Source organism: Pristiophorus japonicus, unplaced genomic scaffold, assembly GCF_044704955.1.
Source record: "Pristiophorus japonicus isolate sPriJap1 unplaced genomic scaffold, sPriJap1.hap1 HAP1_SCAFFOLD_1080, whole genome shotgun sequence".
NCBI lineage: Eukaryota > Metazoa > Chordata > Chondrichthyes > Pristiophoridae > Pristiophorus > Pristiophorus japonicus.
In genome coordinates this window covers 24,474-42,511 of record NW_027250735.1, presented here as the reverse complement: position 1 = coordinate 42,511, position 18,038 = coordinate 24,474, and the positions used below count along the sequence as shown (strand labels likewise).

The following is an 18,038-nucleotide window of genomic DNA, read 5'->3' as shown; positions in this document are numbered from 1 at the left end:
GCATTTTGATTTTGTGCCAATTATGGGATGTGTGCAAAACTCCATTAACATATAAATTATCTGTTAAGTGTACAGCAGAAAATAGACAGATTAGAGTGCTAGTTTTGAAACAAATCAACAAAAATGACTTGAAAAACAATAAAGTCACATCATGAAGCTGGCCTTTTCCATTAACATTCCTTGAACAGGGGGAAATTAATTTCTGTGCTGTAATTGAAGTGGCCAGTAACAGATGGGTAGTTAATTAAATGTCAAACTTAGAATTGCTTTGTTCATTTATTACAATATTTTTGCCTACACAACTGATCTGTATAAAAGGCAAGTGGAGAACAAATGAGTTGTTTAGTTGCCACCATTGACCTTGCAAGATGTATTTCATCCTATAAATGCAGCTCCAATGGCAATTAAATTGTTTTAATGGATCCTTTTAGTTAATTATTATAAATGGTCAAGTAACAGAAGCAACATACACTTTCGTTAGTGCCATAATGAGTGAAACTTACAAAACAATCCCTTCCCATATCATAGAAATGAATTGCACGGCATTCTTTGAATCAAGCAACAGCAGTGAAAAGCAACAAATTTTTAAAAATTAATTGCACTCAAAGGGTATAAAGATCACAGTAAGTGAAACTCTCTTAAATGGTATTGCCGTTATGAAAAACAAATGTTCCTTATATCCAGATGTTCTGTTTAAGCAAACACCATGGAAGGGAAAAGAATTGGTGCCTGGACAAATATTACCTTCAAATGAACGTTTTCAATCCCAGGGTACTCACTGACTGCAGTCTGGTATTTCAAATAGATTCAAGCCAAAGAAATGAAATCCTCCACTGAACAGATCAGTTTCTTCACAGTTTATGAGTCTAATGTAGAAATCTAATTTGATTGAAAGCATATTAAAATGAAAAATGTAACCAGGCTACTAATTTTCTCTCCTCTCTCAAAGATGTTGACCGACACTGGGGTTTTAGGTGAGACGTTAAACCGAGTCTGTCCTCTCAGATGGATGTACAGGATGCCATGAAGAAAAGCAGGGGAGTTCTTCTGCTCCTGCTATTGATATGAGCAATATTTATCCATCAACTAACATCACTAAAACAGATTATCTGGTCATGTATCTCATTGCTATTTATAAGACCTTGTTGTTTGTAAATTGGCTGTCACGATTCTGTACATTACAATAGTGACTATACTTCAAAAGAATTTCATTGGCTTTAAAGGTGTTCGATGACATTCAGACTTGGGCTGATAAGTGGCACGTAACATTCGCATCACACAAGTGACAGGCAATGACTATCTCCAACAAGTGAGAGTCTAACCACCACCACTTGACATTCAACGGCATTACCATTGCCAAATCCCCCACCATTAATCTCCTGGGGATCACCATTGACCAGAAACTTAACTGGACCAGCCACATAAATACTGTGGCAACAAGAGCCGATCAGAGGCTGAGTATTCTGCAGTGAGTGTCTCACCTCTTGACTCCCCCAAAGCCTTTCCACCATCTACAAGGCACAACTCCACTTGCCTGGACGAGTGCAGCTCCAACAACACGCAAGAAGTTCGACACCACCCTGGACAAAGCAGCCCACTCGATTGGCACCCCATCCACCACCTTAAACATTCACTCCCTCCATCACCGAAGCACCGTGGCTGCAGTGTGTACCATCTACAAGATGCACTGCAGCAACTCGCCAAGACTTCTTAAGCAGCATTTCCCAAACCCGCGACCTCTACCACCTAGAAGGACAATGGCAGCAGGTGCAAGGGGACACCACCACCTTCACGTTCCCCTCCAAGTCACACACCATCCAGACTTGGAAGTATATCGCTGCACCTTCATCATCGCTGGGTCAAAATCCTAGAATTCCCTTCCTAACAGTACTGTGGGAGTACCTTCACCACATGGACTGCAGCAGTTCAAGAAGGTGGCTCACCACCATCTTCTCAAGGGCAATTAGGGATGGGCAATAAATGCTGGCCTTACCAGTGATGCCCATATCCCATGAACGCATGGAAAAATATACAGCGGATTCCCAAGTATTAGGCATGCACATCAGTTTATTATATGGGACGGTGCAGTTTAGTTCATGCAGCTCCATATTCTTTTTACCATCAATATTTACAGAATGTTACAATAATAGTGTATTTAAAATTGTATGGTGGCACAAGCCTCTGATCTCTACTCTTGTGGTTATGCCAAAACATCAACATTTTTAATACACTAGCAACACCTCATTGTAGCCTTGATTTCTCTGTAATTTGACCCAACCTTTAATGATATATATCATACAGTATAATGAAAGACTTGTGCAGTCTTAAAAGCATACTTGGCAATAGCTTCTTAGAAGCCAATGGCCCAAACTAGTTATTGTTCACACAGCAAGTGCTCCAGAACAAAAAAGCACCCCAGCAAAAAAGAGAGAAAACACAAAAATCAAAACAGCAAAACTGGTGGACCAGAAGATGACAGTACTGGTCAGGGGAAAAACTCATTTGATTTCTTTCAGTAACAGTTTAACCCAAAATACAGATAGTATATTTTAGCTTAAAAATATCATTTTTTGGTTATATTACACTAGCCCAGAAATTGCGGTCGGAGGCTTCCTGCAGGCGGACGCATCCGACCAAAACTTTTTTTTTTTTACGAAAGTACCTGGTGGCCCCGGAGGAACGTAGACTTGTGGTCCGAGGCCTCCAATCGCAGTCCAGCGTATGGACCCACGCATCCCAGGAACGTAAGCGCAACCTGGGATCACGTGGACCTGGACCACCAATGAATATGGAGTATTCTCATTGATTCTGTTTGTACGAGCTCCCATTACTATCAATGAGAATACCCCCCAAAACACAGAAACACAACACAACAAAAAAAATCCCACATATTTAAAATTAATTGAAATTTAATTAAATTACAAAAAATTATTTTTTTGGAACTTTGTTTTTTTATTAGGGTTAAAAATAAACTTGCCTTAATGGACAGTGTTTTCAATATAAAAATCTGTGATAAAATTACATTTTTCTACCTTTTAAAACTCTTACGTTGGTAAAAGCAGGCTATACGCATAAGAGTTTGAAGGACATTCGATTGGGTAGGGGTTGGGCAATTAGCCCAAATCTCTGCGTGCGAATGTCCTTCTCCCGGGGATGCGTGCGATCTGTCGAAGACATTTTGACAGTTTGCAAATGCCGGTTCTCAGACTGGCACTTGCGAGGCCTCTTCGGTCGTGTGCGCACATCATACGCACCCGGGGAGGCCGCAACTTACCGCCCACATTTTCATCAAAAATCGAAATATTCAATCAAATCTCACTCGGGGTTTGTGTAACTATTGCAGTGCCAAATTACATTTGTTCTCATTGAAAATCAGAATCATTCTCTTACATTTTTCAAAATGAAGTTTGTGACTTCTCTCCCCCCACCTCTTTTCAAAGTTCTCCCGGGGACAATTTCAGCGATTGCCGGCAGCCTTATGAAAGTACCTAGCCCAAACGGACATTCTTCACATGCAAGCTGAGACAGTGGGAGGCTCTTGGATATAACAGTTCTTAGAAGGAAACAAGCTTTTAATTTTGTTTTTTGCTGTAAAGATTATCTTAACAGTTTAAGCACTGTGTTGCTTTTATTTGATTTTTTTCAGTATTTCTGAAATAATTTTTAATATCAATTTGTGCATTTATTGTTGGGGGTGGGGGGGGGGGAGAAAGAGGGGCATAATATATACTTACTCATTATGGTAGGTTTACCTTCAAATGTCGAAAATAAAGAGTCTATTGTCGCCTGCCAAGTCACTGAAAAGAATACTGTTAAGTGAAGCATTCACACAATGTCAGCAGTACAGGATTTAATGTAAAATGAGAGCACATGAAAATGAGTTCTTCCACTATCAATTTTTTGAGGAAGCCACAAAACATTTTGGTGTCCCAGGCAGGTTGCAAGTGCAACTTGAGTTTATGATAGGGGTTGGTCTGGATGTACGCAAAATACACTCTTTTATGGTTAAAGCCTCAAGTACATAATCGAGTCTGACTCTTCAGTGCAATTCTGGGTGCGCTGCACTGTTGCAGGTGCCATCTTTCAGAGGAGGTGTTCCCGAGGTGCCCCGTCTGCCTATTTAGGTGGGCATAGAAGGTCCCATGGCACAACACAAAGAGGAGGGGATTCGCCCTGTGCCATGGCCAACATTTCCCCCTTCAACCAAAAAATGGCATAACTGGTCATTTACCACCTGCAGGACCTTGCTGTGTGCAAATTGGCTGCTAATGTAACAGTGACGACACTTCAAAAGTGATTTATTGACTATGAAATGCCTTGGACTATCTTGAGGATATAAGGGGCTATAAAAAAACGCATGCTGGGAAGATTAGCAGACACCTAAGCCACACCTGTTATTTTGCCACCAACCATACCAGCAGGCCTTGGCATATCTATTTGAGAATAGCTGTCTCCTCACTGGATCAGCAGCAAGCCAGTTGTTGAACTTTGCCATTTGATGCACAGACACCTCGAGCTAATGTGTAACATTAACGCCGCACTGCCAATGGTTTTGACGATCACGTCACCTCTGCCCTTTATGCCTCTGGCTTATTGCAAGCATGCTGCACTCCTGCCCTATGAGGAACGTACTCTGGTACACTAAAGAGGGCAACTCCTCTCACCTTCACCTCAAGCAGAATAATGCCCACTTCACCAGCCATGAAACGGTGGGGGGGGGGGGGGGGGGGGCGGAGTCACTTTCCCCCAGACTCACCATTATGCATCCACATTGGGATTCCTCTTACTTCATTTTTACTTGGCACTTCTTTCTCCCTCTCTGTCCTGAGCCTTGCTAAAGGCTGGTGATGGCTTCAAATCCCTTCTGAATCTTTCTAAAGTCTATAAGAAGCATTTGCTCCTATGCAGCCACTTTTAAATTTCACCTACACAATTTTCTAAGCTTCCTGCACTAGGCCAAAGCTACACTGCAAACGGTGAACAATTATTGAAATCAGCTAACCTAGAAAAATTGCACGTATATGTCTGGCTAGATTTATACTAGCACTTAGTCACTCTGGACTGAACTATGCTGTGATCTGAAAATGTACCTATAATGTTTATATTCAAAAAGTGCGCACAACTCAATGTTGTATTTATACTGCATGTTTTTGGCCTCCAAAAGAAGAGATCTCTCACCTCAGGGTTTTATTGCACTTGGTAATTCGTCTGCATTGTAATGCCAGTTTTGTGTTGATAGGTGCCCAAAACCACTTTGCACTAATAAAATAGCGGCAATATAAATGTAGTCTCAATTGACTGCAATCACCTCCTTACAGCATTGTTCTCCATAGTACCGGGCATAAAAGCAGAAATCATAACAGTACCTGTGAGTTTTATTTTAGACAGTCTTGCATAGATCCCTGGTAGATCAGACAGTTGCAATTTCACCTCCTTCCATTGTTTAGCTTCCCTGATATCTCGGGTAGTCTCTTCATCCTCAGTTACCTCAGCCATTGCTGTTTTCTCTGTTGTGTTGCCTTCACCCTCTTGAAGACTGGACGGATGTGGCGTAATTGCAGGAATTTGTTGTACTGATCGCACAACAGCTTCATCGTTCATCAGAGGTTGTTTCTCTGGAAAAGGTGATGCTGTTGGTTCAGCTTTGGGTTTTGCACGTTGGAACAGTCCTTTGTCAACTTTGGTTACATACTGCATGAGAAAGAAATAATGAAGTGAGTCTTAATTTAGGCACCTAAATGTCTTTTAGTATATTATGCTTATATATCAGACTAAACAGGAGAAAATTAAATTTACAAGGGACTGTTTAAGAGCCGGTTGACTTTTCAAATTAAAAAAATATTTTACAATCTAAATTGCTGTGTCTAGTAATTAGCTTTCAGTGGTTGCTATTTGATCCCAAATTACATGGAGTTTAAGTTACTGTTAGCAATTTACCTTTAAATAAAGCAACATGTAAAACGATGAGAATACATATTGGGGGTTACATTCAACACTATAATTATTCACCCGGTGGACTTGTTTCATGTTTCATTTTTGAAACAGAGTCTATTATTTTTAACACAACAGTGACGCATCTATTGCATGTCAAGAGCTGCTTGAAACTTCTCGGTCCTGCGACAAAACCAGATCTGAAGAGAACTGCAGAGACTCAAAGTGGCCAATTTTACTTGTTGCATACTATTACGGGGTCTATTACATCAAAGAGAGCCGATGCATATAGTGAAGCAGAAGAATGAGGGGGAAAATTACTCTGCCTTATACAGAGAATCTTGATTTAATCTGGGCTATTTGGGGAAAATAACTTGTTTTTAAAACACAGCATTTTCTCAATTAAATGCATTTTCATCTCTGTAGTTCTCTTCATTCAGAAACCAGAATACAAACCTCTCGAGCATCTTGTATGCTGCACTTATACAAACCTGAATGCTCCAACTAAGCTACAATTTAAAATTAGTGGACTTGGCAAGGTCATTAATTCACTCCATTAATTGCACATTAAGGTGAGAATGAATAAAGAATTGTACACTGAAAAAGCAGCATGTCCTGTAAGATCTCAAAATCCTTGAAATAAAATGGTACAACGCTGAGGTTTTCATTATATAACTGAGTTATAAAATGGAAACAGAATAAAAGGAAACAAAGCAAAGTCACTTTGTGTACAGTTAGAAAAGTTATCTATTGTCAAGATCAGTATGTGAATTTGGACGGTGTATATGACTTCAGTGAAGTGGCCCAATTTATATTGTCACTGGACAACCCAGCTAGTTCCACACTTGATACATCCTTGGGCATACCTGCAGCAGATGATTACATAAGAACATAATAGGAGCATGAGTAGGCCATAAAGCCTCTCGAGCCTGCTCCGCCATTTAATACGATCATGACTTAGGTCCACTTCCCTGCCTGCTCTCCATAACTCCTTATTCCCTTATCATTTAAGAAACTGTCCATTTCTGTCTTAAATTTATTCAATGTCCCAGCTCTCTGAGGCAGCGAATTCCACAGATCCACAACTCTCGGAGAAGAAATTTCTTCTCATCTCAGTTTTAAATGGGCGGCCCCTTATTCTAAGATTATGCCCTCTAGTTCTAGTCTCCCCCATCAGTGGAAACATCCTCTCTGCATCCACCTTGTCAAGCCCCCTCATAATCTTATACGTTTCGATAAGGTCACCTCTCATTCTTCTGAATTCCAATGAGTAGAGGCCCAATCTACTCAACTTTTCCTCATAAGTCAACCCTCTCATCTCTGAAATCAACCTTGTGAACCTTCTCTGAACTACCTCAAAAGCAAATATATCCTTTCGTAAATATGGAAACCAAAACTGCATGCAGTATTCCAGGTATGGCCTCACCAATACCCTGTACAACTGTAGCAAAACTTCCTTGCTTTTATATGCCATCCCCTTTGCAATAAAGGCCAAGGTTTCATTGGCCTTCCTGATCACTTGCTCTACCTGCATACTAACCTTTTGTGTTTCATACACAAGTACCCCCAGGTCCTGCTGTACTGCAGCACTTTGAAATCTTTCTCCATTTAAATAATAACTTGCTCTTTGATTTTTTCTGCCAAAGTGCATGACCTCACACTTTCCAACATTATACTCCATCTGCCAAATTTTTGCCCACTCACTTAGCCTGTCTATGTCCTTTTGCAGATTTTGTTTGTCCTCCTCACATTGCTTTTCCTCCCATCTTTGTATCGTCGGCAAACTTGGCTACGTTACATTCAGTCCCTTTCTCCATCATCAAGGATGCTGCAAAGAAGCACATACTTGGATGTACCAAAAAGTGTTGAATGTAGCCTATTCGCAACAAAGATTAGGGTCACCAGCATGTTCATATCAGCACCCAACTCAAATTCAAATGAAAAACTACATTACTGATGGTGCAGTGCACCCCAAAAAGGAAATCATACAATAGTATAGCACAGAAGGCGGCCATTTGGCCCATCGGGTCGGTGCTGGCTCTTTCGAAGAGCAATCCAGTTAGTCCCACTCCCCCGCTCTTTCCCCATATCTCTGCAATTTTTTCTCCTTCAAGTATTTATCCAATTCCCTTTTGAAGGCTACTCTTGAATCTGTATCCACTGCCCTATTAGGCAGTGCATTCCAAATCCTAATAATTTGTTGCGTAAAAAAGTTTTCCCTCATAACACCTCTGGTTCTTTTGGCAATCACCTTAAATATGTGCCATCTCGTTAGCGATCCTTTAGCCATTGAAAACAATTTCTCTTTATTTCCTCTATCTAAATCCTTCATGATTTTAAACACCTCTATCAAATCTCCTTCTCTGCACTGTATAAGCATAACTAGTACTTTAGATAATTGGGAGTGGCTATATTTAGAGAGAGCTTCCTTTTACCAAATAAGCTTTAGAGTAGCCTGGTTCTAAAGTTAAGTGCACTGAAATATACTGTGTGTTTTAAAATCTTGTAGTCATCAAAGTGAGTGATGTCAGCGCTGGGAAATGCAACGCTACCCCACCTTTGGCACCATGCATCAGTTTCAAGCAATCCAAAGGCATGTGGCAGATACAAAGTAAAGCTCCCTCTATTGTGCCCCATCAGTGTGCGGCAATTCCATTCTCTAAAGAGCACTCTCCACTGCACCAATGTGATTTTCTTCCCCGACTTTCTACACCAGTTATTCTTCTGGCCTCTTTCAGCAAGATTGCCAATTTAGTGCTAATTAAGCATTGAATTATGGACAATTTTGTCCAATGTGAACCTGATTACGAATACCTCCTCATTCCACATAGAACCCTTACATCTGGCAGACAGGAAACATTTTTATAGCAGTCCATGTTGGACCAGGACTCAAAAATAGTGTGGTAACTCACGGAGACACCATTCCCGCAGCAAATCTCTCATTCAACAATGAGAGTGAAAGTATTGAATAAACTGAATAAATGGACTGTGGATTTGCACATTTCAGATCGAATCACAGAATTTCAAAGTTCCAATATCATTTACATTATTTGTCAGTCAAGTTTCATAGTCCACAATTATTTGTCTCCTTAAAGCTCATTAAACAGTCAATTTATCAACAAATTACACATGAAGACTGAAGCACACATCGAAGGTGAAAACAGATTTATACAAAATGTTTACTTCTGCTAACTTAACTATTTTGCTTCAAATTTAAATTGAATTGATTGCTGGATCAAATTGCAGACACGTTTGCAAATTGCCTATTTTTGTCTGCAGTTAATAAAAATGTGAAACCAAGCATTAACTTTCCTGGCAAACTAGTTATGTGCTTGTTGGGATTGGGTTGCACTCAAAATATCTTTTCCATTTTTCCTTTTGTAAACTGCATCACTGGCAAACGAAATACACAGTGCGTCAGACTGAATTATATAATGGAATTATATAGCCATCTGTGTGAATGAGGCACACAAAGTTATACCCAATCACTGAACATAAAGTAACAGAAAACAATGGGCTATTCAAGCACTACGAATGACGGCATTAAAACCAGTAACTTATCTGCAGCATTATGCGAGATAAAGATATTGTAAAACAGAAAATTGATGATTTGCCATTACCAAAACAAACCAATATGTGCTTGTACGTAAAAGTGAAAAGTTACCATTCCTGAACCTATTGCAGTCTGCAATAGCATTTCTAAAAGGCATGTGCCAAATGATTATTCGTAACAAAGATTAACGGTCGGCTCCTATTCAGAACAACTTATAATGAACAGAACAAGCTTAATTTATCTTTTCACTATATTCTGTAATTCAAAAGAATCACTTGCATTCCAGTGATGATATTCAGCATAGTAACTTTCTTATAGTTGAAGTAGAAATTGCTGAATAGCAGTAAGGTATCTCACTTAGCAAATTCTCGCTCCTTTCTATCAGGCTTCGAGTGGAATTGAACTGATTTTTTTTTTAACTTTCCGTTATCTCTTTAAGGGCTGGATTTCATTGGGTGGCCAAGTCATTGGGTGGAAAGTCCAGCCCGGAACAAATTGGGAGAAACCATTTGCTTACAGCAAACTTGTTCTTGGGATGGGCTTTGCTGAATTTTGATTTGATAATTCAGGCGTATGACGCTTCACCATGAAAACTGCATCACTTCTTGCTGAAATTCACAATGATCATCTTGCTGATATGGCATTGAATAAATCACCAGTTTAATTGGCTCAAATTTCCCCAGGAGTTGCCCTGCTTTTTTTGGAGCAAGTAGCTTTTTTTGGACTAACTTAAAAATGGCAAATTTCCCCATTTAACTTGCTCCAGTGTAAGTCGGTTAGTTCGTTTTTTTTTAAGTTTCGTTTTTTTTCTCCAAAAGGGGCGTGATCAGCCACTTACACCTGTTTTGGCCATAGAAGCAAATTTGGCCAGCTAAAAGTTACTCCAAAATAACTTAGGTCAGTATATATGGCCACTTTTGTAGGCACAGAAAAACCTTACCTACATTTAAGAAATCAGCGTAGGTAGCCAGAGATTTGGGGGGTGCGGGAGGTGAGTTAGAGGATTCTAAAGCACTAAACATCTTCACAGCATCAGCACATCAAAACAGCACAACATCTTCATGACATCATCAAAAATAAATGAAAGATAAATCAGCTACTGAAAATAGAGCAGTCCTGTCTTGCTGACTGCAGAACGCACTGGCTAGCCCCTTGGCCAGGGCTAGGGGCGGCAGGCACGCATGATTGTAGAGGTGAGGGATTTTTTACAGTTGTTCCTAAATGTTGTGTGGTGATAATGGAACATGATTCAGTTTTAATGCAAAAAATCTTTTATTGGAAAGTTTACAATACACTTCCATAACAACAAAAACAGCAAAGAAAGGCTACACCCATCTCTCACCCACATATCGGGGAATGTGCACTTCCTCATAGGGGCGATGATGGTGGTGGAGAGGGCTGGGGGCCTGGCTTGGGTCTCAACAGAGGCTGGTGTGCGGATTGCAGTGGGAGTGGCATTTGATTGTCAGGCCTGTGTGCCCTTAGTGCAGCAGCTAGCTCCCTCATGGCCTCTGCCATCGTTTGCACTCCCTCGGACATGCCCTCCCTCAGTTCCCGTCTCAATGCTGATATTTCTCCCGACAGTGTCGCAACCTCATCACGCACCCCACTGACGGTGGCCACGAGTGATCGGGTAAGGGCATTGGTCTCCTCACCCAATGACATAACGTGATGTACATCTGATGAAGGCTGCATCTCAGGAGAGACTGGTCAGCTTCTCCTTCCCCTTGGTTCTGCCTAGCAGCATCCCTCCAGTGCGAGGCGCAGGCTGGGACGGTGAGGCCCTGGGTGTTCCAACCTGCATTCTACCATCGCCACTGGGACTCGGAAGGAGTGAAACCAAGGAAAGTCGTGGCAGAGCTCATGGAGGTGTCTGGCAAAGTGATGCCCTGTACGATGGACTGATCCATATCACGATCAGCATTCTCCCGTGAACACAGATCCATGGACCCCTCCTCCCCCCACCTGCCTTGGTCTGGAGCAGATGCATCTGGATCTTCTTATTGATCTTCAGGATGTTCAGGATTATCTTCTTGTTCTGCAAAATACAACAGATCAGTCAAATGGTTAGCAGGAAAGGAGAGGACAGGATGGGTGGAATGAGTAGTCTCACGTGTAGCAGGCCAGTCAGCGGGTTGATTTGAAGGGCGGCGATGCATTTTCATGATTGACCCTCACCCTCATGTGTGGGCCCAGCTTGTGCAGAGCTGATTCTTTTTCTGCAGGTGCAACTCAGCAAGGCAGCGATCCTCTGTCCCAGTGGTGATAGTTGGTGCAGATTTGGCGGCCCTCCTTCTGTTCTAGTTCTCTCCCTTTTGTTGTCGGCCAATTTCTTCTGTAAAGGTGAAAATATAATTTTTGCCACATGGTGAGCTTCTGATGGATGGGACATATACAGATGATCACAGTAACAATTGCAATTCCATTTAAAACTCTAGATAATACTTACACTCACTACTTGACCAACGTCCTGCCATTTCTTTTTACACTGGCTTCCAGTTCTTGCGGTGTTCACCCCTGCGGAGAATTCTTCTGCAACTAGGTTCCAGCATCTCCTCATTTCTTTGGGCAAAACTTTTGTAGGACCACTCTTACTGATATCCAGCTCCTGCCATCTGTCCTCAATGACAGTGACTAGTTTCTCCACTTCCTCATGCAAGAAGTTCTTCTTTCTTGTTGCACGCTCTTGCGTCATTGGTGTATCGGATTCACACTCAGGTAATATTGAAAAAACACAGTTCTCACCTTGCATGCACCTATGCAGTACTTCTTTCCACTCCCTCAGCCACCCAAAAATCAATATTAACGCCTTATCTTCCAATATGGCTCACTGCCAATGCTGCTGATGCACTGAGGACACTCTGCCTTTAAATGGCCGATTGCCAAAGTTCCTGGCCCATTGTGCTTGCGCGCACGCACAAACGGACATGCGTCCCCCTGCTGGCACTCGAAGACACGCTGGGCCCAAGCCCCGCCCCGCCCCCCTGCCGGCTGCACTGAGCAAGCGTGACCCAAGCTCCGCCTCTGCAGGTTTCGCAGCGCCACGCCATGGGATCACAGGGATCCAGGAGCGGCCAAATTATCCTGGTAAGTTTTCGGCGCGTTTTCTCCACCACAAAGTCGGGGCACCACATCTAACTACACCGCTCTAAGCGGCTGGGGAAATTTGGGCCCTTTGTGTTAGACTTTTCACTCAATAATCAATCTGCAGGTAATTCCAATACATGGGTTAAAATATATTAGTGTTTTCACCTGCGGTAGAGCAACAGCAATAGGAACACGCTGGCTGAAATGAGAAGCAATAAAGTGAGAATGTATTTGTAGATGTCAGTTAAGATGAAGTGTGAAAATTTGGTCGGTAGCTACTTTACTTTTACACAAGTCTTGGATTTGTTCCAAGTTTTTTGTGGGGTCATCTTGTATGTGAACCACCTTATACACAAGAATGTACAGCACATTTAATGCAGAGCTATATAGACAAATTACATCAATCCATCACTAAATTGGTTAATCACAATCATTATGAAAAGCTATTTGCATTGACAAGACACACAAACTTATCAATGTGGCCACTACATTTCTATATCTATGAGTCCTCCATTTTCCAGCACAAGCAACATGTACGATTTTGTCTGTACCACTGGATGTTTGGGTGTGCACTCAGGTTTCTATCACTACAGCCATCACAGAAAGTATCCGGTAAACAGCAGCTGCACACAATTAGTCCACTAAATCGCCAAAGTATTGGCCTTTGCCTGAATTTTTCTAAACAAAAATGAACTCAAAGTCTTAAAATCAGTCTTAAACGCAATACAAAAATATGTTTATTTTTAATTTAAAAACTGCAAAAGATTCTTCAGACCTCAAAAGGATTTTTTTTCAAATACGAACATGTTATGCGAACAAAATATTAAAAATAATTACTTGCATAAAAATAACAGTGCTAACTAAAATATAGGTTGCACAATGTAGGTGGGTTTATTTATTTAACATTTAAATATAGTCTTGTTGCAGTTAAACAGAGCTTCTTAATAATAATGTGAAACTCAAAGTACTTGCTTACATCCGCAGGTGCTGCACGTTATCTAACAATGTACAGGTCAAGACAAGACAGCACCAGTTTCACTTTTATGCTTTGAATAAAGCAGCTGTTTCTCAATCCTCCTCCTTAATTTTCTCAGTATTTTGCTTCTTCTCGGGACTCATCTCCCACTGATCTGACAACTTATGAGAGACAAAGCCCCGGATTTTGCGGTCAATGGCAAAATGATGGTGTTTGCCGCTGTCCTCAGAAAGCTGCCCACAAAGTTCTAGCCATCAATTTGTGGTGTCAATTTCACTCCTCCTGACATTAATTTGAATCTGACGCCAAGTCTAGGGAATCTTCAGCGTCCAGCAACAGTGATGTCATCAAGCTGGCAAAGCAGCCAATCACATTGATGAATACTCACAGGCAGGAAACCAGGAAGTAAAATGAAATGATCTTCCTTCACTTTTAATCATTTTACAGAGAGCGAAGTAAAGATTGGGACATACACATGGCATTATGATAGAAGCTGAAATATTATATTAAAAATCATGGAATTTTTACCATAATGGAAATATTTGACATTCCACAAATAAAAAATTTGCTTTTCAGGGCCAGAATGGTTGTTCAGCAGTAATAATGACTCAGTATGCCATTAAAAACCTAGTCACACCTTATTCAACAAGGGCTGAACTTTTTTTTTTTAAAACAGCAATATTCCAGCATAAAAGGGGAAGTTTTCATCGGTCAGTGATTTCAATTGATTGTCGGCTCCAGGGAGTTCAAGAGCACATCCTGTGGAGGAGCAGGGAATGACTGATATTCAGTTTGGATGAGCCATAATTACCTCCTGTTAACATTGGGAAGACCGAATCCATCGTCTTCAGCCTCTATCATAAACCTGCACCAACAACTCCATCCCCCTCCCCAGCCATCGTCTCAGGCTGAACAAGACTTTACATAGCTACGGTGTCCTATTTGAACCAAAGCTCAGCTTACGACCTCATATCCTCTCCATACTAAAGACCGCCTACATCGCCAGCCTCCACCCTTCCTCACTACATCTGTTCCTGATACCATCATCCATGCATCAGTCATCTCCAATGCTCTCCTGGCCTGTTCCCATCCTCCACACTCCTTAAACTTCAGCTCATCCAAAACTCTGCTACCATATCCTATCCTATGCCAAGTCCCACTTGCCCATCGCCAATGTCATCATTAACCTACATTGGCTTAAATTTAACATTTACATTCTTGTGTTTAAATTCATTTGTGACCAGGACCCTCCCAATCACTGTAATCTGCTCCAGCCATACAGCTATCTATCCCCCAAACTCTCCATTTGTCAGGGTCTGGCCTCTTGTGTATCACTCCCTCCCTTTGCCTTTTCATTGGCAGTTGTGCCTTCAGTTGCGTTAGCCCCATATTCTGGAATTTCCTCCCTAAATCCATCCACTTCTCCACCTCCCTCTTCTCCCTTAAGAGTCTCCTTAAAACAGATCTATATGACCAAGCTTTTGGTCACCCCTGCTAATATTTCCTGCTAATGCTTGGCATCTGTTTTTTGATTTCGTTTTTATGAAGCTCTTTGGAATGTTTTTCTACATTCAAGGTGCCATGTACATTTACTTTGTTGCTTGAGCAGGAGTAGACTGGCATCCGCTCCCTAGTTTAATTTCCCCTCCATCCCCAAGACAATCATGCTGAGATCAAATGAACTTGTTTTTCCGTAACTGATCAGAAATTACTGAAAAGATCTGGTGGAAAACCAATGTTTGTTCATTGCCTCTTCTCATTCCAATACTGCAGAAGATGGGAGTGGGTCTTTTCCTAAATTATCAAAGTGACAAGACAAACTGTAATCCAAACGCCATATCTGCCTATATTTCATCTGATTTCATTCAAAGACCCACACACCAGGAAGTTTGCTCATCAGGATATATTAAGAAAATTAATATTTTCATTAGACATGTTAATTTTGAAAAACTGTTAGTGAGAAAGAAAGCACTTGCATTTATTTAGTGCCTCTTATGTTGTAAATGTTTAACAACAACAACTTGCATTTATAGAGCGTTAGCAAACAAAATTTGACACCGAGCCACATAAGGAGATGTTAGGGCAGGTGACCAAATTTTTGGTCAAGGTAGGTTTCAAGGAGCATCTCAAAGGATTAGAGAGGTAGAAAGGTTTAAGGAGGGAATTCCAGAGCTGAAGGTCTCGGCAGCTGAAGGCATGGCTGCCAATGGTAAAGCGATTAAAATCAGGGACGCACAAAAGGCCAGAATTGGAGGAGCGTAGACATCGCAAAGGTTTAGAGGGTTGGAGGAGATTACAGTGATAGGAAGGGACAAGGCAATGGAGGGATTTGAAAATAAGGATGAGAATTTTAAAATCGAGGCGTTGCTCAACCGGGAGCCAATGTAGGTCAGCGAACACGGGGCTGATGGGTGAACTCGACTTGATGGGAGTTAGGATATGGGCAGCAGAGTTTTGAATGCGCTTAAGTTTACGGAGGGTGGAAATGTAGAAAATAGGTGCAGGAATAAGCCATTCGGCCCTTCGAGCTTGCACCACCATTCAATCTGATCATGGCTGATCATGCAACTTCAGTACCCCATTCCTGCTTTCTCTCCATATTCCTTGATCCCTTTATACGTAAGGACCACATCTAACTCCCTTTTGAGTATATCTAACGAACTGGCCTCAACAACTTTCTGTGGTAGAGAATTCCACAGGTTCACAATTCTCTGAGTGAAGATGTTTCTCCTCATTTCGGTCCTAAATGGCTTACCCCTTATCCTTAGACTGTGACCCCTGGTTCTGGACTTCCCCAACATCAGGAACATTCTTCCTGAATCTAACCTGTCCAATTCTGTCAGAATTTTATATGTTTCTATGAGATCCCCTCTCATTCTTCTAAATTCGTGAATTTTAGCCAAGTCGATCCAGTCTTTCTTCATATGTCAGTCCTGCCATCCCGGGAATCAGTCTGGTGAACCTTCGCTGCACTCCCTCAATAGCAAGAATGTCCTTCCTCAGATTAGGAGACCAAAACTGTACACAATATTCAAGGTGTGGCCTCACCAAGGCCCTGTACAACTGCAGTGACCTCCCTGCTCCTATACTCAAATCCTCTCGCTATGAAGGCCAACATGCCATTTGCCTTCTTCACTGCCTGCTGTACCTGTATGTCAATTTTCAATGACTGATGTACCATGACACCCAGGTCTCGTTGCAACTCCCCTTTTCCTAATCTGTCACCATTCAGATAATATTCTGCCTTTCTGTTTTTGCCACCAAAGTGGATAACCTCACATTTATCTACATTATACTGCATCTGCCATGCATTTGCCCACTCACCTAACCTATCCAAGTCACCTGCAGCTTCTTAGCATCCTTCTCACAGCTTAGTGTCATCTGCAAACTTGGAAGATGGGAGGCCAGCCAGGAGTGCATTGGAATAGTCAAGTCGAGTGGTAATAAAAGCATTCACAGGCAAACAATTCATTTTTATGCAAAGTTATGTAGTCTAACATGGCAGCCAATTTGTGCATAACAAGGTCCCACAAACACCAGATGAGATCAATGACCAGTTAACCTTTTTGCTGGTTTTGGTTGAGAGAAGAATACTGGCGAGCCACTGGGAGAACTCCCTCCTCTTCTTCAAATAGTGCCACGGGCTCTTTTATGTCCATTTGAATGGGCAGATGGGTCCTTTTTTTTTTTTAAATATCTCAGCTGAAGCACAGGACCTCTGACAATGCATTACTCCCCAACTACTGCATTGGAGAGCCACCCTAGAATATGTGCTCAAGCCAGGGAGGGGCTTGAACCTGCAATCATTTGACTTACAGACAGGAGAGCTACCAATTATACCAAGCTGACACAAAGTCTAATCGCATACTTAGAATTAGCAATTTAAATATCCAGCAGAATATATATGCCTTGTAATAACTAACATTTTCATTAAACAGATTATTGAAGGAGAGATTGTATTCACAAGTTGGACAGTGCTGCTGAAATTTGCAATCACTATATTGCTTTTCCTGTCTAAATAGAAAGGGATTAAATGCCAATGCTTCAAGTTAGAATTCTGATCAAGTAGCCAGTTTGCTGACTGTCCAAAAAATTGTGTCACCAAAATAAACTTTTTTCCAAAAAAAACTTTCCTGACTTGGTCAATCTCAGTTGTGGCAATAGCCATCATCTGTTTACATCAATGACCAACCAGAAAAATTGGGGCACAAAAGCATGAAGTTGATGGATGTAAAAGTTATATTAGTACTATGATCATCAACTACCCAGTTAGGATTTATATCACGAGCAGTCCAATCAGTGTCTTATCAGCTGTGACTGAAGTACAAATTTTTGAATACTTTATACAGCATCTGTTCATGCACTCAATCACAACGTGAAAGATATAGAACAATACAAAAAGGCAACCACAATAAAACGGTCAGCTTTACTTCTCTCCTGACCTAGCTAGCCCATATTTTAAATTAATCACATTGTGAGCTAAATCATTTA

At 41.3% G+C, this 18,038-nt stretch overlaps 1 protein-coding gene across 2 annotated transcripts in view; it reads right to left on the bottom strand.

Annotated features, from left to right (window-relative positions):
- The window catches only part of LOC139241444 (protoheme IX farnesyltransferase, mitochondrial-like), a 58,373-nt gene that overhangs the window by 28,508 nt on the left and 11,827 nt on the right, over positions 1-18,038 (bottom strand). For both annotated transcript variants that reach the window (XM_070870002.1, XM_070870003.1), the window contains exon 3: positions 5,367-5,691. In XM_070870002.1, the coding sequence (XP_070726103.1) occupies positions 5,367-5,691 (325 nt within the window). The remainder of the gene's footprint in view (positions 1-5,366; positions 5,692-18,038) is intronic.